Below are 26,527 nucleotides of genomic sequence, written 5' to 3'. Positions count from 1 at the left end.
TGTTTCTTCCTCGGTCGCAGTCACAAGATAAAGAAGTCAACAACGCGCTCAACGCGACATCAACGAATTTTACTCCTCGACAGAGCTCGGCCGACTAGTTGGCATGCCCCGCGTTCAACCGAAGGACGTAGTTAACTTATTAGTTACTCGGCCTGCGCACCACGTAGGTTTTTATAATTTATAAGGTCAACAGTATAAAATAAATAAATTTAAATCTACTTAATAAATATATATATATATATATATATACCATTGAACTTGATGGGATACGAATTCTACGAAATTAATTTCAACGATCCAACCGTCGAACTTGTTTGTATGTGTTTCGGGATCGCATCAGCAAAAAATCGCAAAAAACAAATGTTCAAAGATAAAGTAATGAGACAAAAAATTTCGACTGTTATCAACAAAAAATCACGATTTAACGGTTATTTTAACACCAATTTTGATGATTTTTTACAGCTACACTCCTTGACCCTATATGAATACAATGAATAACTCGATTTTCAATTTAAAATATTTACACTAGTGGATATCACAAAATCTTATGTTATACTTAATGAAAGTATGAATAAACTCTTAAGTTTTAGTGAATCTATTGTTTTGATGGGATACGGATATTACGAAACTATTTTCAACGATCCAACTGTCAAACATGTTTGTATATACTTCAAAATCATATACGCCAAAAAATGCAAAAAACAAACATTCAGAGATCAAGTAGCGGGACAAAACTTTTCGACGGTTGTAAACAAAAAATCATGATTTAATAGTAACTCCGATTTTGATGATTTTTTATGGATATGAATACAATGAATGAATTCGATCTTCAATTTAAAATATTTACTCTAGTGGATACCACAAAATCTTGTATTATACTTAATGAAAGGATAAATAAACTCTAAGTGTTAGTGAATGTATCGTTTTGATGTGATATGCATTCTACGAAACTAATTTCAACAATCCAACCATCAAACTTGTTTATATATGCTTCAAGATTGCATACGCCAAAAATCGCAAAAAACAAACATTCAGAGATCATGTAACGGAACAAAATTTTTCGATGGTTATCAACGAAAAATCACAATTTAACGGTTGTTTTAACTTCGATTTTGATGATTTTTTACATCTACACTCCTTGACCTTATACAAATACAATGAATGAACTTGATCTTCAATTTAAAATATTTACACTAGTTGATACCACAAAATCTTATGTTATACATAATAAAAGTATAAATAAACTCTTATATGTTAGTGAGTCTATTGTTTTGATCGGATACGCATTCTACGAAACTAGTTTCAACGATCCAACCGTCAAACATGTTTTTATATACTTTGATATCACATACATCAAAAATTGCAAAAAACAAACATTCAGACATCAAGTAACAAGACAAAATTTTTCGACTGTTATCAATGAAAAATCACGATTTAACGGTTATTTTAACTTCGATTTTGATGATTTTTTACAGCTACACTCCTTGATCCTATATGAATACAATGAATGAACTCGAACTTCAATTTAAAATATTTACACTAGAGGATACCACAAAATCTTATGTTATACTTAATGAAAGTATGAATAAACTTTTAAGTGTTAGTGAATCTATCGTTTTGATGGAATACGCATTCTACGAAACTAATTTCAACGATGCAACTGTCAAACTTGTTTGTATATACTTCAAAATCGCATATGGTAAAAATCGCAAAAAAAAAACATTTAGAGATCAAGTAACGGGACAAAATTTTTCAACGGTTATCAACGAAAAATCACGATTTAACTGTTATTTTAACTCCAATTTTGATGATTTTTTACAGCTACACTCCTTGACCCTATATAAATACAATGAATGAACTCGATCTTCAATTTAAAATATTTACACCAGTGGATACCACAAAATCTTATGTTATACTTAATGAAAGTCTGAATAAACTCTTAAGTGTTAGTGAATCTATTGTTTTGATGGGATACGCATTCTAAGAAATTAGTTTCAACGATCCAACTGTCAAACATATTTGCAAATACTTCGAGATCACATACGTCAAAAATTGCAAAAAATAAGCATTTAGAGATCAAGTAACGGGACAAAACTTTTCGGCGATTATCAACGAAAAATCACTATTTAACGGTTATTTTAACTCCAATTTTGATGATTTTTTTATAGCTACAGTCCTTGACCCTATATGAATACAATGAATGCATTCGATCTTCAATATAAAATATTTACACTAGTGGATACTACAAAATCTTATGTCATGACGATCGATGAAAATTGAGGATTTTGTAAAAGGAATAACATGGAAGCTTTGAGTTCCATTGGCAAGGTTTAAACTTTTGAGAAAGGCTTCACAACCTTGAAAATGAAAACTCTTTCATTTTGCATATCCTTGCACATTTAATATTTTGTAATATACTAGTAGTGTATGAATGTTTGTTTCTTAGGCTCTTATTTTCGAGTATAGATGTAGTATTTAAACGACAAATGTTTTTTAATGTTTTGAAGTAATATTTATGTGGCAATGTGTGATATGTGCAAATTTAAGGAAAAAAAAATATTTTTCTTAAATGGTCATAATGGGTTGGGTCACTTTACCCGCCCCACTTGTTAAGGACCTGTTAAGATAACGGGTCTAGCACAATACTACCCGTTAAGATAATAAGTGTTACACAAAAACGATACAAACAAGACAAACACGATCCATTTGCCAGGCCTAGTCTTAACGATTTTGTTTATGTCATCTTTAGTTTTTGGTTTTTTTTTTTTTTTTTTTTTTGGTTTTTGTTTTTTTTTTTTATGCACATTAATATTTTACATTAAGAGTGAGGGAGTTGACTAAGCCATCATAAATTAGTATTGAACTTGTCATTAATGGAACTAAAGATGGCAACGTTTCAGTTTGGGAATGAAAATTCTATATTCATTCCTATAACCACGGAAATTAATCATATTCATAATTGCAAATTAACCATTAGGGATTATCCTTAACCATACTCATTGGGACGATAGATTTTGTTAAATTAGATGTTAGATTAGCCATCGACGAGATTTGAACTCACGCTGTGATGCGAATGCTCAACTCCTTTCCACCACTATGATAAAGGCCCACTTGCATACATATATATATATATATATATGTATATATACACACACACTATTATACTATACAACAATTATATTATTTATATTCGGGGTCGGATTCTGGTATGGATACGGATCAAGGACCCCATAACTATGTCCAAAACCACAAGAAGATAATATTAACATTTTTTTCTTATCCAAAATATACCCAACTTAACCCAAGTTTGTTCCATTTGGACGATTATTTACGGTTATCAAGTTTAATGGTTAGAACCATTATCCCTACATGGGACTCTAACCTATAACTTTAAGGGCGTGTATTGTTTGCCCTCCTTAGCCCTCATTGGATTGGAGTAGACTAACATCTAGTCTAATTCTATGTTTGTTAGTAGCAGGGATTAGCATGTTTGTTAGCAGCAGAGATTAGCATTAGTGGGACTAGGAGGGACTCGCGTTCACTAAAGCCTTCACTAGTGAACTCTTCAAAAACAGCCGGACTGCTAAGACCAGCTTCATTCGCCCCTCTAATCCTCTGCGAGCTTCATCGATCTCGCTCTTTCTTCTTTCAGACCCATGGATCTCATCCCTTGCAAATCAATAGCAGCAGCAATAGCATATCGATGACTACATCATCAAATCAATCTCATCCTTCTGTGGAGGGGATGCTGAGGATTGATGGGTTGTTTTAGAGGAATCGATCGACGGCGGCGACTCAGGCTTCTCTCTTGCTGTAATCCAGCCTCTCTTCCTCTCACAGGTAACGACTCAAGGTACTCTCTTCCTCCTCTTCTTTTCCTGATTCAAAACAATTTCAAAGTTCCAAATTGCGGGTTGAGAATCTGCAGCAATTTGCGGGCTGAGAAAGTTGAATTATTCGCAGTCCCGTTACTATGAAGTTTTAATATTTCAAAGTTTCAATTTGCTGCAGATTTAGTGGAGATTTCTCTCCTAATTAGTGGATACTAAATCTATTGGATATTAAATTGAATTATTGTTCCTTTTTGTCTGCAGCTTCTCGAAGTAGTAGAGAAAAAAAATGGAGTTTTAACTTTGGAATTATCAGTTTGGTATTTGAAGTCTGGTGGGATTAGTCTGAAGAAAAAAATGGTGCAAGAATCTTTCAGTGGGAATAGTCTGTGTGTTTTTTTGTTATTCATGGTGTTTGCTCCATTAATTGGGTATTTTGTGTTTAGAGATTTTGGATTAAACAATTGGTTAAACTTGCAAGTTTATGTACAAGCAAAGTAATTGATTTTTCATTTATCCTCACTTTTTTTATTATGTTGACTCAAAAGCAGTAGCTTCAGAAGCAAAAACTAATAATAAAAATAAAATTACATTTTTTGTCTTTTGTTAATTATTATGTTTTTTAGACAGACATTGCATCAAATGTTTTATTATATTAGTCAAAGTTAGTCTATTCTAAGTCAGTTTAGTTTAGTCCTTAAAGTTAGTTTAATCCGATATAATCCGATGGAACAACCGCATCCTAATAGTAATAATAATGGTTATCCTAAAAATTAGAAGGAAAAAAAAAAACTAAAAATGTCATAATATTATCTTGTCATTTCTTTACATGTGCTCTACCATATGCTAGTGTATGTTACTCATCTTACCACCTCGTAAAAAAGTTGCCCTTGAAGTATTTTTAATTCTGGTGTTCTTGCGCCCAAAAACGTAACCATCTATTTTACCTTAGTCAAAACCAATAGTACAAGGTACATACAAATGTACTAAAGCATCCGAAGATAACTTATCACAGATGAATATTTTGCAGTAGCCAAAGTACAGTTCACTCTGATTATAACTACGGATGGAGTACGGAGATTAAAGGGTAGTATGGTTACCCCACCACCTTCACAAAGAATGGGAAATGGGAATGGTTGGTGGCCCATCTGTTTAGCACCACGCAATCATTATGCATGCATAAGCTAGGAGCGAGGGGGGGAACATCTTTTTGGAAAGGGATCATTTCCAGATCTCTTTCACTTAATTCATCATGTTTGGGGATTCGGTCTATTGAATTTGATCCAATAACTAAAGTTATTATAACTTTTAAAGTGGACCCCTGTTTGTAGCCGTTGGATCAAATTTCAATAGTCCAGATCCTTTGACTTGGTGAATTAAGAGGAAGGATCCGGAGAGGATCCCTTTCCCATCCTTTTTATGTCAACTTCATCCACGTAATCGATTTTGTACTGCTCATGTGATTTGTTTGTGTCGCTTATGTGGTTTATGTACCTTCATTGTCGATGACTTTATGTCAGGGTACCAGTGTTAGAATTGTCGCGTCTATCGTCTTTGTGACAGTTTTACACGGGACTCCTGTTTGTGTTGGTCTATTGTGGTAACCGTATAAGGTTTAAAATCTTTGCATCCTGTGCGAACTATTTACAAATCAAGAAATTGATCGCTGAAAAAATTGTACTCATCTGGCACCTCTTGTATTTGATTGTTCTTAATAATGAAACACTCTTATCGCTTCTATGAAAAATAAAAAATAAAAAACTTCATCCACGTAATCAAATGGAGGAACGGAAGCTAGCTAGTTAGGGATAGTAACATACGTACAACGCATTTACCATCATGTGGCATTCTAAACTCAGGATTAATAATGTTATGTGCAAGTTTTTATCAATATTATAATACATTATTGGATCAAACATTATGGTAACAATAAACTCATTTTACCTAAGTTATTTGGCTACCATTCTATCAACTATCAAGCTGCTTAAAATGGAGTCCAAATAAGGACACATTTTGGAGGGATGACTCAAACACAAAAATTTTTAGTCAAAAGTAATTGTTCTTAACTACTTAACTTTACGGGGACCTTCATTCTTCACACTGAAAGAGTTTCTTGTTAGAAAAAAGGAACATTATCCAGATTGAACGTGGTTTCTACTTGCACGCAACAGCTATATTAGCTATAGTAGTATAGCAAATCCATTGATCGAAAAATTACTGTTGTATGTCACTTCAAATTGTTTTTAAGAGTAAAGACTTTCCCTTTTAATTGGGATAGAGAGACATATTACTCATATCTTACCTTATCTGTTAAATAATTCTAGCTTCTAATCTTGTAAGTTGGAACCCAACAAGTACACAAAAAAGGTTTTACGTATATACTATCATATTTTGGCCAAATGAATTTGAACTTTGGGTGTACTGCTCTGATCAATTTTTTAAATTTGAGGACATCTTATTTCGATGAGTGATACGGTCGAAAACATTTAAGTTTCAAGTTCTCTTTCAATGATTATTCATTCTAAAATTGACTAAATCGACAATTGCTTACATGTTTAACTGCTTGCATTTTCATTGTAACTTTACTAATGAACCATCATTTTTTTTGTTCATTTTAGATGATCATACACTTTTAAATTTGGATGGATTTTTTGCTAGAGTAACCTTTAATCTAAATGTTTTTGATCACGTAAATGCATTACAGAGCCTTAAGAAGGATGTCTATCCTTTAACGTAAAAATAATTCGTCTTTGGTGAGAATCGAACTAATAAGGAGGGAGTGAGCTTAACCTCACAATATGTTAGCAATAATTCAATTCAAATTCGTCTTTAGTGAGAATCGAACATAAAACCTCTCACTTACAAGTACAGAGAAATACCAATAAATCGTAATACTAAGTAACATTGAATCGAAGATTTTAGTAAATGATTTTAACCACTTTGCATTACACAGAACGAAAAATTCACATATAAGCAACAATCATAGGAAACTCCGAAGCTCTCATTACACATAGTCCAACCATATTATAATAAATTCAACAGAAAACAAAAGAAATGAAAATACTCCGACCATTTTCAAAGCGCAGATAAAACGGTCGCTCTATTTTTTTTCTTTTTCTTCTCCTTTCTTCCGACACCATCATCGTCATCAGATATCATATATATTTACAGTAGCTACTACTAGTGCCCGTAGCTTTACAAAACATCCATATAATCTTTCTCTTAATTTCTAATTATCCATAACCCGGCTTAATTAACCATCTTAATCCATAGCCATTCCCGCTTAATCAGCCACAGGCCCACAGCTCTGGCCCGCTCCTAGTCCTCCCCCACTTGTAATCCATGGATGCCCTGTACCCAAACAGCCCAAAATCAGTATTCCCATTTTCCATTTTCCACTAAACAATCCAAACGGATGATCATCTGAAACTAATCAAACAAAAATGGACAGCTTAGACAACTTACTGAGGACTTGCTCAGCCGAGAACCTTCTAGAAACGTCCTTACACAGCATGCGCCGCAGCAAATCCTTAAGGGCGGCCGACACGGAGTTAAAAACCCTGGCCGGAAATCTCAAATTCGCTCTTAGCACCGCATCGAAGATCTCCGCCGCCGTTTCGCCGTAAAACGGCGGGAATCCAGCCAGCATTACGTACAAAACGACACCGCAGCTCCAGACGTCGACTTTCTCACCGTACTCCCTTCCCGCCACCACCTCCGGCGCCACGTAGTACGGCGTTCCGACAACGCCGCTCATCTTCTCTCCCTCGCTGAAATTCTCGGCCGATCCGAAATCGGCGAGCCGGAGCCGTTCCTGGCCGTCGAAGAGGATGTTGTCCGGCTTGATGTCACGATGAGCGACGCCGAGGCTGTGGCAGTGCGCGACGGCGTGCATGAGCTGAGTCATGACCGAGGCGGCCTCGGACTCGGAGAAGACCCGGAGAGTGACTCGACGGTAGAGATCGGGCGCGTCGCAGAGGTCGAGGACCATGTGGAGGTGGTCGTCGTCCTCGTAGAGGTCGTGGAGGTTGACAACATTCGGGTGCGAACCCAGGAGCTTCAGAATCTTGGGCTCCGTCAAGAGGCATTGGGCGTCGAGCGAGTCGCCAGAGTCGGCGATTCGCTTGTGGATCGATTTGACGGCGAAAGTGTCGCCGTTTCGGATCGCTTTGAAAACGACGCCGAACCGTCCGCGGCCGATCTCCTCGCACAGCTGGTAGTCCCGCTTCAGTGCCTCGGTCATTAGTAAATAGTAACGGGTTTGATTTGAGGAGTCCAAGGGAAAGAATTTGTCGGGTTGGGTGGGATTTTAATAGGCGAAAATATACCGAAATTTACCACGGAATATTCGCAGATAAATGGAATCCGCCTGTTCGCTTGCGCCACGTGTACAGAATCTAACGGCTGCAGCAGATTCGAGGTGAATCAAACGCCAGGAGGTTTTTTTGAATTACAGAAATGCACTTATCACCAGAACGTCATTTCTCCAGGGTTTCATCCGCTGATATTCTTTTGTTATTTATTTTATTATTTATTAATTATTACCCTCATAAAGTAACGAATTAGATTTTAACCACCTATAAAAGAAGGTAGTTACAGATTCCTACAATCCAAGGGCGTATCTCGACAGTTTGATGCTCATTATTCATACTAAAACGTAACACTAATTTTATTGCTAAGAAAAGTTTAGACATTAATTGGATGAGAGGTACATGCAGATTTTTTTACTTGGTAATAATAGCTGGTGTTGTGGTAGCAATATAGAGTCGCACTCATGCATGCGATAGTTATTTATCTGTTGATGTATTGTGAGATTCATTGCATTAATAACTAATAATTAGTTATGTAAATACAACTGACAATTCTTATTATTAATCTGTTAACGAAAAAAAGGATAATCAAAGCTTTCAATTTTTTCACAACTATATTTTGAATTGCAACATGAACTCTTACCTAAGTTGCAATTGAAATTTTATTACCTATGGGATAATGTGTACAACTCATGTTTCATTTTCTTTTTACACGAAATTTAACTGAGTTAATGGTATATGGTAAATTGCAACTAATTAGTAACTTGTGTTACACACTGCTTTAAATTATTTTATTCAGCAGGCAAATTGAAACTTGTAAAGTTCAGGTCGAAATTTGAGGTTAATATTGTTGGGTTGGTGAAGTATGAATTCTTTTACTTCAAAACAAGTAAAATATTAATGAGTGTTGATATATTGTTAAAATTAGAGAAGAAACATTCCCGCAACTCTTTCATTGGCGACTCCTAATTAGTGAATTTACCAATACTAAACAAATGATATTAATTTAGAATAATGCTCTCTAGGGTGTCCTAAAAGAGAACTTAGTGCGCGTCGCACGGCAAGAATTTATTTTACAACTAATAGTAGACGGCGGTGAGATTCTCAACTATCAGTAGACGGCGGTGAGATTTTCAACTATCAGGTTTGTTGGTGTGGCTGTTTGTTTCTATATGCTTTTCAGAAAAGTACGAGTTGCAGCGGCGATCGTGGGGAAGTGGTTCAGAAGGTTTTTCAGATTAGAGAAGTTTTCAATGGAGGACATGGTGTCTGACTTCTCGGCACGATTAGCCCTCACGGAGGAGGAGCAACAGATTGTGGTAGTCGAAAAAAAGGATGGCCTACTATTGAAGATGACTAAGGTTTTCTTGGTAGGGAAGGTACTAACACGGAAGCCGCTAAATATCGAGAGATTCAAGAAGCAGATGCAGTTTCTTTGGAGGCCTAAGGCTAGGGTTACAATTGTTGAACTTGCTCAGAATTTGTTCTCGTTTGGTTTTGATTCTGCTAGAGATAGAAGTGTGATCCACAGAGGGGGTCCATGTCTATTTGACGGTTCGTTACTAGTTTTAGCGGAGGCGGACGACCTAACTCAACCCAACAAAATCCCTTTGCGTCTACAGGAATTATGGGTTCAATTAAAAGGCATTCCTCCGCCGTATATGACTAGACAGAAGGGACAATTCATTGGTAATCAACTAGGAGAGTACGTTGTGGCAGATCAGAGTAGGAAGGGTAAAGCGATGGGAAGTATCTTACGAGTTCGTACTATCATATATATTAACAAACCTCTCCGTCGAAGTCTATTTTTAAAGATTGAAGGTAACTTGATTGAAGTGGATGTTGGGTATGAAAAGTTGCCGTTAACATGTTTCTTGTGTGGAATGGTGAACCATATTGAAGAATAATGCGAACTATTCCGAGGATGTAATGATGATGACTTATCTAAGCCATACGGTCGATGGTTTCAAGAAGATGTCCTTCATGCACAGGGAGTATCGTAAACCGTTGAGGAAACGTTTTGCTTTGGATCCCTCCCCAGCTTGGTCTATGAAAGCTCTGTTGCATGAAGAAGAGGAAGAACCACCGGAGCAAGCTGGGAGACGTCGAAGTGGTGGAGTTTCGGAGGTTGATCTGAATGTTGAATATGGAAAACTTGGTAATTATGGCGAGTACGAATTTGGTGGGAAACCAGAGCCATTAGGGCAAATTTACTTGATTTGAATGACGTAGCGATTCTAGGGATGGGGCAGTTGACTCTTTAGCCTTAATTCCTTTTCAAGATTCAGTGCTGTTGATTGCCCTGTTGTCAATTTTAATGATCACATTCAGCGTAGCAACATGTAAAATAGAATTCAAACTAACCTCCAGCCATGATCGTCCAACAACAGGTTTCCAGCAGAACAACAAATTTGAAAGCTCCTGTAACTCTAGTTTAAGTGATCTTCTAGCCTATTGACACTCAAGTGCCTTTCTCAGATGGAATGCAAAGCATTATATAGGCTAGGCTAGGGACCCCTTAATCTCATGTGAAAACAAACTGATTCCACTAATCCCTACCATCAAGGGATTCGCTGAGTCAAAATCTCTCTCTTATCTATCAACTAGAGTCATGCTCTTAGTAGAATGCAATCAACTACAGTCATGCTTTGGAGTGGGTTGTTTGACTAATTCATATCTTAACTAATTACCAGTATCAGTAACTAAATATTAATGACTAATATGTGGGCCACCTTAAAGTGAAAATAATTTGAACGTTGCTAACATTCTCCCACTTGGTCCACATATTAACATGAAGAATGATATCGACTTGAATAGATAGATAGCTTGATCGAAACTTCCCAAACAAATAATGACAAGAAACATAACCCAAATGGAACATCTCAAATATGAATCATGGCGGTCAAGACTCAAAACCAAGTCATTCCCTTCCATGTATTACAATATTTGAAACTCTCTGTTTGAGTCCTTTATAAACAACTTTAACTTGTTATTCTCAGTCCTTCTTTATCAATTCCATTGAATTGAAAAACTTCGTTGTGCACATAAATAAAAAAACACTTTATTGAATTCAAAATACTTAAATACAAAGCTCAACAATTAATTACAAAGATGATTCAATGATTCCCATATTACCCACATGACTCTTATACAATTTTGCCAGCAAACCTTTAGTCATGGGGTCTGCTATCATTTGTTGAGTGCTTACATGTTCAATAGAAATTTCACCATTTCTAACATGTCTTCTGACAACCAAATACTTGATGTCGATATGCTTATTGTGGCTTCCACTTTTATTGTTCTTTGTGAAACAAACTGCAGCCATATTATCACAGTAAATCTTCAAAGGCCTTGCAATACTATCAACAATCTTTAAACCTGTGATAAAATTCCTTAACCAGTTCACATGTGCAGAAGCTTCAAAAACAGCGATGTATTCTGCTTCCATGGTAGACGAAGCAACTAAAGGTTGCTTGGTGCTCCTCCAAGACACAGCTCCTCCAGCAAGGAGATAGATGTATCCTGAAGTAGACATTCTTAAGTCTGCACAACCAGCGAAGTCCGAGTCTGAATAACCAACTACTTCCAAAAAGTTGGAGTGTTTGTATGCAAGCCTATATTCCTTGGTTCCTTGTAAATATCTCATGACTTTCTTAGCAGCCTTCCAATGCTCCAAGCCTGGATTACTTTGGTATCTACCTAATATTCCAACTGCAAATCCTATATTAGGTCTTGTACACACTTGTGCGTACATTAGACTGCCAATAGCTGAAGCATAGGGTATATTCTTCATTTGTTCTCGCTCCAAGTCATTCTGTGGACATTGATTAAGACTGAACTTGTCTCCTTTGACAATGGGTGCAATACTACTGCGAACAATCTTTCATCTTAAATCTTTCCAAAACCTTTTCAGTGTAGGACTTTTGAGATAGGCTTAATGTTCGTAGAGTTCTATCTCTGTGAATCTCTATGCCAATGACATAAGAGGCTTCACGCATATCCTTCATATCAAATTTTTGTGAAAGAAATTTTTTCGTCTGATGCATTAAACCCAAGTCACTGCTTGTAAGTAAAATATCATCCACATACAAAACTAAGATTATAATTTACTCCCACTGATTTTAAGGTATACACACTCATCGACAATATTAGCCTCAAAACCATAAAAGGTAATTAAACTGTCAAACTTTAAATACCATTGGCAGGATGCCTGTTTCAATCCGTATATGGATTTTCTTAATTTGCGAACTAAATGACTTTTCTTTTTGTCAAAGAAACCTTCTGGCTGTTTCATGTATACCTCTTCTTCAAGATCTCCATTCAGGAATGCCATTTTCACATCCATTTGATGTAACTCTAAATCAAAATGAGCTACTAAAGCCATCACTATTCTAAATGAATCCTTCTTTGAAACCAGAGAGAAGGTCTCATGAGCTACTAAATCTGTTCATCAGATGATTGTTCATGATTACATGGTATTGAATTCATAGTTTACCTTGAAACCCTTTAATCCTATATATGCTTATCAACTATTAGTTGTTAATATTGTGTATATGGATATTGGTTATGATGTTATGATGTGCAATAAACTGTGAAATGAAATCAGAACTCTGAAAGTTTATATTGTGATTTCATGTTCACTAGTATCTGCAATATTGATGAAGATTTTAAACTTGGTGAACATTCCAATCCTTACTGGTGGAAAGCAACTACAAAAAGTGGAGAAGGGATATCAATTTGCTATTGACTCTTAATGAGTTTGATATAGCAATTGATAATTCCAAGCCTGTTGTCACTGATCAAAGCACTAGGGCTGAGAAATTAGATTATGAAAGATGGACAAGGGCTAACAAAGTGGCACTTTCTATATGAGAAGCTAGGATGACTGATACTATCAGAAGATGAATTAAGAAACCAGAGTTGGTTGTGGATTATTTGGTAGCAATAGAAAAGAAATTTAAGGAGTCTGAGAAAGCATAAGTAAGTCAATACATGTCCTTGCTGACTACATACAAAATTGAGAGCATTAGCTCCATAAGGGATCATATACTGAAGATGACAGATGCTGCTAAGAAATTGAATTCCATGGATTTTAACATTGGAGAGAAACATCTTGTGTTCATGATTCTTCAAGTCCTTCCCACCAAGTATAGTAAGTTAAAAGTCTCTTACAACACACAAGATAAAAACTTGAATATAGACGAACTGATTGCACAATGTGTGCAAGAGGAAGCTTGGCAAAAGCAGGAGAAGGGCAAGGAGATTGAGGAAGTAAACTATGTGCAATTTGGAAGAGAGAAGAAAACATTCAACAATGGGGGTTTTTCTGGTCCTGGTGAGAATTCTAAATTCTCTAAGAATTCTAACAAATTCAATGCATCTACTAAAGTAAATGACTCCCCTAGAAAATCTATCAAATTTAAAGCTAAACCTAAAGATGTGTCTAAACTTAAATGTTTTTGGTGCAAGACTAAGGGGCATTTAAAAGTCAATTGTGCAGTTTTTAAAGATTATTTAAAGAGCAAAGAAAAAGAACAAGTACTTGTCTGTGTTGAGTCAAATTTTTGTGAAGTACTTGTTGATTCTTGGTGGTTTGATACTGGATGCTCAGTACATATAACTAACTCTTTAAAAGGTTTTCAAAAACAAAAGAAAGTTGGTAATGCCTTATGTAACGTTTTTGTTGGGGAAGGGACTAAAGTTGTAGTAGATTCAATTGGGATTGTAAAATTAAATTTAACTTCTGATTTTGTTTTTTTGGAGTTGAAAGATGTGCTATATGTGCCTAAGATGATAAGGAACTTAATTTCTACCTCTAAAATGGTAAAAGATGGGGTTTCCTTTCTTGGTGATGATGTGTGTTTAAAAATCTTTAAGAAAAACTGTCTTGACATTATTTTAGGTACTGCTTTCTTGTCTGATAATTTGTGGCGTGTTGAATACATTGTTGGGACACCAAATCACTCAGTTTTGAATATTAGTACTAAAGGAATGCTAGAGCAAGACACTTCATACATTCTTTGGCACAAAAGACTAGGACACATCTCAAAAGAAAGGATAATTAAGCTTTCAAAAGCTAGATTGATTCCAAAACTAGATCTCTCTACTACAACCGAATGTGTTGATTGCTTAAAAAGTAAAATGACTAACTTTAGGAAATTAAATGCCAAAAGGAGTCAAAGATTACTTGAAATTATACACACTGATATATGTGGTCCTTTTTCAGTCAAAACAATATGTGGAAACAAGTATTTTATCAACTTTATAGAACACTTTTCTAGACTTGGATACACTTTTCTCATTAGTGAGAAAGCTGATGCCCTTAAGTGCTTTATAATTTATAAAACTGAGGTTGAAAAAATATTAGGTAGAGTTATTAAAATTTTTAGATAGGATATGGGAGGAGAATACTTTGGTAGGTACACTAAATCAGGGCAACAAAAGGGACCATTTGCACTTTATTTGGAGAAAAATGGCATTATAGCTCAATATACAACACCTGGGACACTTCAACAAAATGGAGTCTTAGAGAGGAGGAATAGGACTCTTATTGGTATGGTTAGAAGCATGATGACAATATCCAAGTTGCCTGGTTTCTTATGGGGGGAAGCTTTGAAAACTGTAAATTACATCTTGAATAGAGTTCCAAGTAAATATGTTTCCTCGACACTTTTTGAGTTATGGCATGGAAATGCACCTAATTTTGGATACTTTCATGTTTGGGGCTGCAACGCTGAAGCCATATTCTATAATCCAAATGAAAGAAAGTTGGATTCAAGGACTCAATCATGCTACTTCATAGTCTATCTTGAAAAATCGAAACGGTATAGGTTCTATGTTCCTCAAGGCCACACTCGGATTCAAGAAACACATAATGCAGCCTTCTTGGAAGATCAAGATGTTTCAGACCTATCAAGTGAAAATTTTGTGTTTGAAGAGATGGTTCAGGGTTTTGATAACATTGCACAAACAAATTATAGTCAAGTATTGTTGTTCCCTCAACCAAGGTCAACTAAAATGGAAAAATCAAATGAAGAATTGGTTTCTGGCACTGAAAGTACTATGGAGATAAATCTAGTTGCAACATTTTCTGATAATGTCACTGAATCACATGAGCAAGCATCAAATGTAGTGGCATCACACTTTGAGCCGAGGAAGTCATCCAGAGTTAGAAAGTCAACGGATGTGAGTGACTACATTTATTTGCAAGAAACTTGACCTTGACATTGGTGATATTGATGATCCTCTTTCCTACACTCAGGGCATAGAAAGTTCTCAATTGATTTTACAGCAGAATGCAATGAAGGATGAGCTATATTCAATGTACAAAAACAATGTTTGGACACTTATGGAGTCTAGTTCTCAAATTAAGCCTATAGGTTGCAGGTGGGTGTATAAAACCAAAAGAGATGTGTTAGTCGAATTAAGAGATACAAAGCCCGATCAGTTGCAAAGGGTTTTACTCAGAGAGAAGGTATTGATTACAATGATACCTTTTCTCCACTGTCTTCTAAAGATTAAATGAGAGTAATCATGTCTTTGGTTGTGTATTTTGATTGAAAACAACTTTTCTTAATGGAGACTTAGAAGAAGGTATTTACATGAAACAACCAACTGGATTCTTTGAAAGGGGGAAGGAAAATATGGTGTGGAAGCTCAATAAGTCAATATATGGGTTAAAGCAAGCTTGTAGACAGTGGTATTTGAAATTTGATCAAATTGTTTCTTCTTAGGGATTTGAAGAAAACAAACTGGATGATTGCATTTCATTAAGTTTTTTGGTTCACATTTTATCTTTTTGGTACTTTATGTTGATGATATCCTTCTAGCAAGTTCTTGTCCTCAATTGTTTCATACTACTAAAAAGATGCTCAGTGAGAACTTTGATACGAAGGATCTAGGAGAAGCACACTGTGTGTTGGGAATTGAAATCATTCGTGATAGACAAAGGAGATTGCTTGGTTTATCACAAAAGGGTTACATTGACAGAGTATTACTTCGATTTAATATGAGAGTTGTAATTGTGACTAGGTTCCAGTCAACAAGGGAGATAAGTTTTCAAGGAATCAATGTCCGAAGACTAATTTGAAGGTTAAGAAAATGCAATCCAAAACTTGTATATGCTTCTTTGGTGGGAAGCCTCATGTATGCAACAATATGTACATAGCCAGCCAGACATAGCTTTTATTGTAGGCATGCTGGGAAGGTTTCAATCAAATCCAGGATATCTGGCAAAAAGGTTCTGAGATATTTGAAGAGAACAATTGTTGGTTTATGGTAGAAGTGAATTTTTGGAACTTGAGGGGTACACTGACTCATATTTGGCTAGTGATGTGGATGATAGAAAGTCAATAGGTGGTTACATATTCATGCTAAATGGTGGTGCAATTTCTTGGAAAAGTGCTAAACAAACTGTTATTGCGACATCCACTATGGAGGCTGAATTTGTAGCTTGTTTTGAAGGAATGAAACAGGTAGTTTGGTTAAAGAATTTCATGTCAGACTTGAAGATTGTGAATTTGATTCAAAAGCCTGTGAGAATATTTTGTGATAATAACTTAAATGTGTTCTTTGCCAAGAATAATAGGAGAACTTCTGCTTCAAGGTTAATGGATGTAAAATTCCTCAAAGTTAGAGAGCAAGTCAAGAAAGGACTGATTGAAATGCAACATATTAGCACTGCTATTATGCTTGCTGATCCTTTGACTAAATCATTGCCTATTGGAGAGTTTCAAAAACATGTTTCTTGGATGGGAGTGTTGGAGAGCCTTGATTAGTGGTATTATACTTTGAGAGCTTGAGATTGCAGTTGTGTGAGTAACATAATTTGGAACTGTACTTGCAGTCTTGGGCAAGGTTGATTTATTTAGTTATAGCTAGTTTGTTAGTTCAGTTTTATGCTTTAATAAAAGTCTTTGTCACAAGACTCATTGCTTTACTTTAAAGTTTTGTAGTTTTGGATGGTAGACTTACTATAGAGATAGATTCATTTGATGCTTTGGAGAACATTTTGTCTGTTTTAAGCTTATGGTTAATGAATTTTATTTAGTCAATGTCATGTTGCTTTTCACTGGGATTATTTTGTTATGGTCCTTTTGAAAAGTGGGAGCATATTATGTGGTTGACTGTTTATATTAGTTTGAATCGTGAGTCATGTTTGCAGATTGGATATGTGTGAACTTAGAATCAATACTGCATTTTGGATGTAATCTATGGTTCTTAGTTTCCATATTTTGAAATGCAATGGGATGATAGTCATGATGGTATATTCTTGGGTAAGGCTATGTGATCACTTCTTGTAATTGGAAAAATTCATGTCTAAAATTGATCTCATGTTCAAGTGGGAGAATGTAAGAGTATGAACATGAGATTGGATGTTTTGAAAGTGAGTGATTAAGTCCAATTGGTATAAGAAAGCCTTATGAGAAGTGTACACTAATTCTTGTTTATAAAGGATTCTGTTTCGACATTTAAACTAATATGGATTGGAAAACATAAATTGTTTTCTAAAAGGATTTTAATGGGGAATCCTTATTGAGTTATGAGAAGGATATATATATGTGCCTATATATATTGTGACCTTTGCTTTCACAGATGTGTGCTCTATTCGGAACTAAGTCCTATTATTGGTTAGAGCTTGAAATAATCTGACAGTGAGGAAAAGAGTTGCAGTGTGCTAAGATCAGTTGCAGCATTCATGGCATCTTCAAACGGAGGTTCATCAGGTTAGTGAAATTGCAATGTTTTTTATATGGAAAAGGTCTTGTGCTTTACTTGATTGTGATTACTATAACTTAATCTTGTTCTTGGCTATAATAGTTTAACATCCAGGTCATAGTCGGGATGAGTCACTTTTACCATCTTGTAGAACTCCATGTAGCCTTGGAGGTGAAGGAGGGGGGGAGGGTTGGAGAAGTAAGCACCTTCGAGAGTCTACAAGAAGTCATCCATGTCTAAACTACTATTGGACACGGTATCATTTAAGACCTTCTGCAGGCGCTCGTTCCTCTCCCAAATAGCTCAAGTAGCATTCTTAGCCTCGCTCAGCTCAAAGGCGGCCCGGATTGCTTAGGCAGCCTCATTTAGCTCCTTCCCAAGACGCTTGACCTTCTACTTAAGCCGAGTATTCTCCATGTTGGCTGCCTCGATTGCCCAGCTGGATGACCCGAGCTCCTGCTCCTTGGCCGTCAGAGTCTTCTCAAGACCAGCGCTCTATTTCCTCTTCTTGGAGAGCCATTTGAGCTCTCGGTAGTAGGCGAACAAGGCCTGCAAAAAAACCAAGAAATTATGGGCCCATCAATAAGAAAGGAGGAGGATTCAATCATAAGAGAAGAAAGATATTGAACAGATAAAATGGACCTACTCATTTCGACCACCATTCTCCGAGTCTAAAGCCCTCGACATTGGGTGTGTTAGGTATCTACACATATTTTTGGGGTCTCATAAACGCAAAATGAGCTAATTATACAGAGTCAGTCCCTTATTACTAAGGCGCTTAAAAGGATGGTTCAGACAAGTCTTTGAACCTACTTAGCCTATTGACTAACTGGAGTTGGTCCTCGCCGACGTCTTTTCACATTGGCAACAACCAACATGGATTTCGTGGAAAAAATGACAACTACAACCACATTACACCAAACGAAAGCAAGAAAAAGTGCAGATGCGAGAAACCAACTTGAGAGAAGTTGGAAGAAAAGATTGAAGACTTATGGAAGTAAAATTCTGGTCGCCGGAGGGAATCACGGTACAAATTCAGCAGAGTCTGTACTGAGAAAACGGAAGTAAAATGAAAGCTACACCAATGAGGGTAGGTTTATACAGCCTCGAGCACTTGTTCAATTTCTTAGACGGAACGGACATGAAATGATTTCACGGGCCACTACGCCGTGCCTGTTTGTTACATTTTCAATGTTGCCTCAATTCCATCACCAACTCGCAACAAACACGTACTTTGCGAGCACCTATATCCAGCTGCCTCAACCCCGACTCTTAACACAATCTTTAAATATAACCTATTAAGCTAGTAATCGAACTAAATAGTTAGGTCAGATTGCGACACATATACATTATATATGTGACAAATCTATATGCAAAACAAATGTGACAACCCAAGACTTTAATATATAGATTTCCACTTCATGGGCATTGTTTATGTCGAATAGTGCCCATAACAAACAATCATGGAGTACAGATCCTCGCCGGATCCATTTTGTGAAAATCTCGGAAATTTATAAATCATGTTTATTCATCGTACATCATGCGGTCATAAATCATTTTAAGTATTTTTATTTAAAAAAAAACATAAACAATACTTGACAAAAACAGACCATACGATGTACAATGTACAATGAACGACACAATTCACGAATTTCTAAGATCATCACCAAAAGAATCCGAAAAAAATGCACCACTCACTGCAAAACATTGCTTGTGTGGCCATGGTATTTTCTCTTTTATTTAATTTTTATTATAAATTAATGCATGGCCGGCTATCTCTTATTAGAAATTCAGATTAGTGGCTACTTCCAACGGGATCATTTGTCACGACTGTTCCTTCTTGTGGGCCGGACCAGGAGGCCTAAAAGGAATCAATCGTCATGAGCATTCAATGTGCGGACGCCCTGCGCACCACCAGATTTAAATTGATCGACATAGAAAGGGATGCAAAAGTAATCTACGGGCCTTGAATTTGATATCTAGTCAAACGATTGTAAGGTTGAGGAAAAATATCTTTTGGACCTAAATTCTTTATCTACAGTAGAAACATGGTTTCGAATGAACCACCAACTGAAGTGAAGTGGTGAAAGTGAAGATCGAAGGTAGAAGGAATTAAAAATAAATGAGATTAAAATTGATCTCATTGCGATAAGAGTGTAGAAATAAAGGTGCTTTGGAGGTAAATAGAATGGAAGAGTCGAAAAGAAAAGCAAAATGTGTAAAACAAATAATTAAAAAACAAAAGTGCGAATTAAATTGCGTAAAGCAAAAAAATTGAAATACAAGTGCGAGAAGTAAATTGCATAAGAAAAACCTAAAAAAATTTGATGAATATGATCATCACTAACATAACGTTGATACTCGGTTGCAACATTTCCGTTTATATAGTTCAAGTCCGTTCTACAAGTCGCGGAGGAGTCCATGCGCACAGGATAAAGGTGTCTATGTATTCAAGTGAACCTAACCTACGGGGCAATTTAATCTCTAGCATCTCTGGATTCTGGTTGTCAACTTTAGACACAAGATTTGTCAAACAGCTTGTGTTTCTATAAGAAGGATTTGCAGTTTAGTTATATAACAAGCAAAGTTGCGTACATTATTTGGAACTAAAATAATGTTTCAGACTAGAAAATTTTGACGTTTGCTACAAATAATGTTATTTAGACACAAAACTGACGCATTACTAACCACCTCTCAGTGTGGGTGGATCACCACATGCAATAACCATCATTGAGCATAAGAAACCGCATCCGAATATACATACGTCTTGATTAACGATCATATAATATAATGTCACGATTGTTTAGCAAGAGATTAATTAGTCACTGATGTTTGAATTTCATTTACTTGGTATTTAATTTGAGAAATGGAACTGTTTGAATTAATAGAAGATTTTAATTATTCAGGTGAAGTTATATAAACAAATTATATAGCTAGCTCACTACAAGAAATATTTGTGCGTGCTCGATCTCTCTATATCTACGATTGTGAAGGCAGAATGCACATCTGATATCAGCCAGTGTTCCTTTCGTTTATATACCACAGATTACATTCGAACTATAGTCATACCAAGAGGAAACATTTTACCTTGTTTACTGCAATATCCAGAACTGTCCTCTTTCTCGATGAACTTAGTAAAGTCGCGATGAGTTCCGGATCAGAGGCGTTCATCTTCCACGGCTCCTACACCCACAGAAGTTTGAAACAATGTGATTAAATAGAACCTCAACAGAAATACTGACACAGAAGACAGGCCAAGTACTATAAATTTTTAGTCAATGAACAGGAGAAAGAAAACGCAGAGAAATTCTCAGATTTTGAGTCATCTGTCATACATCCCCCTCCTGGAACAACCCGGCTAAATACATACGCAACTTTGCACCCCTAGTTGTTTCTGAGGAAAACACAATAATGTGTAAATCTCATTTTTATATTGATACATGTAAAATCCAAGAGCATTATAATCTTGACCAATGTATGGAAACATGTTTTTGAAACCAAAGTTCACAAAGAGCAAACATTCTATGCTCACCAAAAGCAAAATTAGATTTAAAGACAATTGATTTTGGTCTCCGTGCGTGCGGAGACTGATGGAAGCATCAGTAAAATTTCAAGGCATTTCGATCTCTTCCTATTAAACTGATTACTCTTGGAATTTTGACGTGTCGGTACCTTCTGATCATTAGAGTCGGTAGGACAAGGAGAGGTTTTCTTTAATATCACCTTTGGGATAGGCAAATCTTCACTGGCAGAGTTATCAACAACAACTTCATCTGTGCCGTTTGCGCTTGCAGCCCTTGCTGCTGCTTCCATATCCCACATCTTGAATATGGCCCTCGTGAAGTGTTCTCTAGCCAAATCTAGCTCAATGATAGGTTTCGGATAGTTAAATCCAAACTCTACACCTGAGAATTTAAGCACAGAATCAGGTGCATCCCATGGATGATGGATCCACTCGGTTGGCAAACGTGCTAACTCAGGCAGCCAATGCCTTACATATTCACTCTCTGGATCAAATTTTGAGCCCTGAACCTAAATCCGAAAATTCAGAAAAATTAGAAAGGAAAAGAGTGAAATAAGATTCTGTGTGAACAGCATTACAGAAGTAAATACTTACCTCTGGACTGTCCAAAGGCTCAAGCTCATGGCCATCTGGTAAGCTCCCTGAGATATAATGCCAACCAAGGATGTCACTTTCTAAATCAGCATCCATCAGTTTGTCCCAGAAATATTTCATTCCCCATCACCAGGGAAGAAGCAGAACTTTCACAGCAAAACTTGAAACGATCACTCTTATTCGGTTGTGTATCCACCCAGTTGCCCATAGCTCTCTCATTCCTGCATCAACCAAAGAGTAACCGGTCCGACCTTGTCTCCAAGCCTTAAACTTGGCCTGGTCAGCTTGCCACGGAAAATACTTCAAGTTGCTCAGTAGTGGTCTCTCATGAGTGAACGGGAAGTTAAAACATAGATACCTTGAGTATTCTCTAAGCCTAATGGCCCTCAGAAAAAGAGTCACACTCTCTTCCCCTGTAGAGTTCCCTTCTATTGCCCACATTATCTGCTTCATTCAAGCTGATTGGAAAACTTTCCTCACGCTCAGTTCTCCAAAGTGAAGATATGGGGACAAAAGGGATGTGGAGTTTTGCCCAACCTTAACCCTGTTGTTTGAATAATCAAGCAGGTGCAACTCTAAAAATTTACTTAGAGCCTTGTCAGCATTGCTCCAACCTGGAGACCATTCTCTTCCTAGGAGGGCATTGCTAGACTTTTCCGTTTCATTTTCGAGACCCAGTTCCTCGAGTGAAGATTTTGCTACGGTTCCTGTCACTAATAACCATAATTGAAATAAACTCTTCTTCTTTAATTGTTTGCCTGAAAACACAAACACGCAAACAAACATGCACAAAGATCTTTGGAAGTCGAAAAGTACCTGTTGCCGGCATCAATTTCCATAGAGGAAAGCGTATCAGGAGTTCCCTTTGCATGTGTAAGCATCTTATCCCAGTACGCCTCGAAGGTTGTATAAGCTTGTCCTTTTCCAGCATATACTTCCCATGGCTCATACAACAGATCTGCATTGAAGCTTTGCACAGAAATGCCTAGCTCCACCAGCTTTCACTTGATGCTGTGATCAACAAGAAGTGAAACGGGATCTGGGCTGGAATAAATAAATAATTTACAAATCAGGAAAGAAAGGAAACGCCTTGAACTATCTCTGCAAGAAGAATCAACACAATAGCAAGCATGACAGAGGAGGGTTCTCGTCTCCAGCACTAAGCTGATTGTCAACTTAATAAAATGGTTTTCGATAAGACTTGTGACATGTGCCTTAGATTATAAGTAAACAAAATCTTTGAGCCCATTTCACGAGTGAGATATGTGAAAGATCTCAGAGAAGAAAAATCTTCATGTTAATCATGGAAAATTCATTCATTTTGTTGTATTTTATACTGACTCAATTTGTATCAGCTTAGCTTTTCGGATCAGTGGTAGCTTAACAGTTACAACCATGCAGAGGCAAAACTTTAAGGATGACTACCACAAGTCCTAAAACACAATACAAATATAGACATCCGATGAGGGATTAAGATTTCCAGATCTCAATATATAATCAGATAGGGCATCAAAAAAATTAAACTCATAAAGCTTCGCTATTCAATTTGAAAATTAAATTATCAGTTCATTGATTGAAAATACTGTTGCGAGGGGTCCCAGAACATACCGTAAAGATGATTGAATATGACTTTGGTAGCACCAATGGCTTGAATGCAGTCCAAGAGAGCAGCAAGAGTACTCTGAGTTTTGATAAGCACAAGTTCTGCCCCAAGGGATTTCAAGGACTGGTCCAAATGAGCAGGAGACAGTTTCAGCCACCACCTCGAAACTCGACCCCGGTAAAATTGCCCTTCCTCTTTGGGGCACCATATATAAATAGGAAAAACACTACCATCCCTAGCAGCAGCTGCTAAGGCAGGATTATCCTCAATCCTCAGGTCCCTCCTAAACCAAACTATAGCCTTAGCGCTACCCATACCGCCTAATTCGGTTTCTTCAAGATCAAATTTCACTATCAAGCTTCACAAAAGTCTCAAAAATCACTCTCCATCCTTCCCCCACTAATTACAAACATGAAGTACTAATCAATCACGAAATCGGATTCGAGGAGCTAAATTACAGAAAATACAGAAACCAACTGACAATTATAAACTGTAAGTTTTTCCAACAGTATGAATTGCTAAAAATACCCTCAAATTTCCGTATTTGTGGATCAATTGAGCCTTCCCTACATGTTTACCAAATGAAAAAGTAAATCCACCATAAAACCATCAATCAAACAATTCAACTGCACAAAACTAAATCATCAAATATCAATTAAACAACCTTCAAAATTTGCACAAGGAACTTACTCAAGATTATTCAAAGAACAATTCACATGCATTTTGGTGCAGCGTTTCTCCTTGAACACAATTCCACCTGCAATGGTAGATCAGCTTTCAAGTCTCTAATTAGTGTGCAATTATAGAGATTTTGTTTAAAAGATGCATATATTTTGCACTCATTTTTTCCAGGACAAAGGGGAAAAGAATATTGCAGAAGTGTTTACAGTTTGGAGTGAGGTCAAATTATGTCTGTCGATTGTTGGAGTAATGGATTGGGAATTGTTATTGACACTCCAAATTTCTCATTCTACACTTTAAACTTTCTATATTTAAAAAGAAAAATACACTTGTGAGGAGTATAGAATGAGATTTTTGGAGTGCCAATAACACTTCCCAATGGATTTACGTGAGTGTTTGATGTAACATCACATGGAGATAGTGACACTGATTGTGGTTTGTGAACAATACTGCCAACACAAGAGATCAGGTTAAAAGGGTTAGGTCTTTGTCTATAACCTACTGGAGTATATTGTATACTGTTATTGTAACATCTCATGCCAATGATATAACTTTATGTGAAGAAAGACTTACAAATATTGTTTCTCCATGTGAAGTGAAACTTAAAGATATTGTTGTATCATTGACACCAAATGTCATGGTAACGGTGAATCCATGCCTACTTCTCCTAGATCAAAATAGTCATTTTCACCTTACCTTCATCCGTCGGAAGTGCAAGCTCAGCCAAAGAGTCCTTGTCCCCCGTATTCGGATGTTTTAGGTGTTAGATCTTTATTTATAAATATAAAAATAAAGATCTATCTGTTAAAATAGTTGACATACTCGCTAAGAATCTTTGCCAAAGAATATAAGTTCAACGTATCCTGAAACTCAACAATAAACCACAGCACATGCTTTTAGAGATTTTAACCTAACTTATTATGTTTGAATTTTTTGAATTAATGATGGGGATTTTTAATTTTTTAATTTGGCCGCAAAATTCATCCCACTCCAACATTGCTATTATGAAAAGTGACTTTGAGGAGAATTTATTGATAAATAAGAAAAATACAATATGTCAAGTGGGGACATGAGGCCAAGCCCTAACCATTATAGAATTCATAAAAACTAGTCAAAACCTCTTCCAATAAAACCTATAACAAGGAAGCTTAGAAAGGTTACAAGAATAAGTAGACGCAACACAAGGAGGGCATGAATCCCACCTATAAACACCAGGTTGATCAACACCATAATTGGCCAAATAATCAGCAACTTGATTACCCTCCCTAAAAGTACGAGAAATTTGAACTTGCATGGAGGATAGTAAAACTTGACAGTTATGCCAACTGACCAAAAGCCTCCAAGGGATAGATGTCAAAGAAGGTGAAGATGAAGAAAGAAGATGAACAACTAGTGAGGAGTCACATTCAATCCACAATGAATGCCAACTTATATCCCAAGCTAAAGATACAACATGAATAACAACACGTAGTTCAACATCCAAAGAAGAGGCCAAGGCTACTAAATTTGCAAAACAACCAAGTGAATGACCAGTAAATCCCAAAAGATAACCACCAAATGCAGTCACACCAAGGAGACCTCTTGTAGCACCATCAATATTTACTTTGATCCAAGGCTGAGATGGTGGGCACCACAACACCTCAATAATATTTGGAGCCTTAGTAGGACGTCCATGAATACCAATAGAACGAAGAATGCAAAGCTCTTCCACATAATTCTTCATTCAACCAGAATTGAGAGAATCAATTTCAAGAAGTTGAAATTTAATAGACCGTACAACGTAATTCGTGGAAACAACCTCCTCATGAAAACGAATAACGTTGCGAGCATGCCAAATAGAATGAAAACCAACTCCAATTATACCCCACCAAAGTAGCTTCACTTGGTTTCCAAAACCTTGTTGTAAAGGATAATGGAAAAAGCTAAAAATATATGAAATAAATATTGAACTTTGAATAATTCCAAAATAGTAGACCAAATTTGACGTGCAAAAAGCACTCAAAGAAATTATGTGAAGCAGTTTCCATACCTTCACAACAAAGAGAGCACATAGATGCTATAGCAAAACATCTTCACTGCAAGAGATCATCAAATAACATCTTACCATGTTAATACTTCCACAATGTAACCGAATTACGAGGATAAAAGCAAGATTGCTAAACCCATTGATCCCATTGAACCACTGGCTGTTTATTACGCTTAAAATCATAAGCCAAAGATAAAGAAACGTCACCATTTGAAGCAAACATCCAAATCATTTCTTCATCAA

The 26,527-nt window shown here is 36.5% G+C and overlaps 1 protein-coding gene, 1 long non-coding RNA gene and 1 pseudogene across 2 annotated transcripts; 1 reads left to right on the top strand and 2 right to left on the bottom strand.

Annotated features, from left to right (window-relative positions):
- The first annotated feature begins 3,442 nt into the window (after positions 1-3,442).
- On the top strand, positions 3,443-4,440 carry LOC125477342. The gene is made up of 2 exons (XR_007258463.1): positions 3,443-3,853; positions 4,095-4,440. It is a non-coding gene; the product is annotated as an uncharacterized LOC125477342 (long non-coding RNA).
- Positions 4,441-6,712: 2,272 nt separating this feature from the next.
- Positions 6,713-8,104, bottom strand: LOC103931816 (phosphoenolpyruvate carboxylase kinase 1-like). The gene is made up of 2 exons (XM_009341345.3): positions 7,296-8,104; positions 6,713-7,181 (listed from the first exon to the last, which is right to left on the bottom strand). Exons 1-2 carry the CDS (start codon positions 8,071-8,073, stop codon positions 7,114-7,116), a joined length of 846 nt encoding a protein of 281 aa, XP_009339620.2. The 5' UTR covers positions 8,074-8,104; the 3' UTR covers positions 6,713-7,113.
- A 9,789-nt stretch (positions 8,105-17,893) lies between these two features.
- LOC103931817 lies at positions 17,894-24,494 on the bottom strand (annotated as a pseudogene).
- Positions 24,495-26,527: the final 2,033 nt, after the last annotated feature.

The sequence above is a fragment of a genome, unplaced genomic scaffold (genome assembly GCF_019419815.1).
Source record: "Pyrus x bretschneideri cultivar Hongxiangsu unplaced genomic scaffold, Pyrus_bretschneideri_v1 Contig21, whole genome shotgun sequence".
Classification (NCBI taxonomy): Eukaryota; Viridiplantae; Streptophyta; class Magnoliopsida; order Rosales; family Rosaceae; genus Pyrus; species Pyrus x bretschneideri.
Note: the sequence above shows the minus strand (reverse complement) of the source record. Positions and strands in the feature narration are given on the sequence as shown.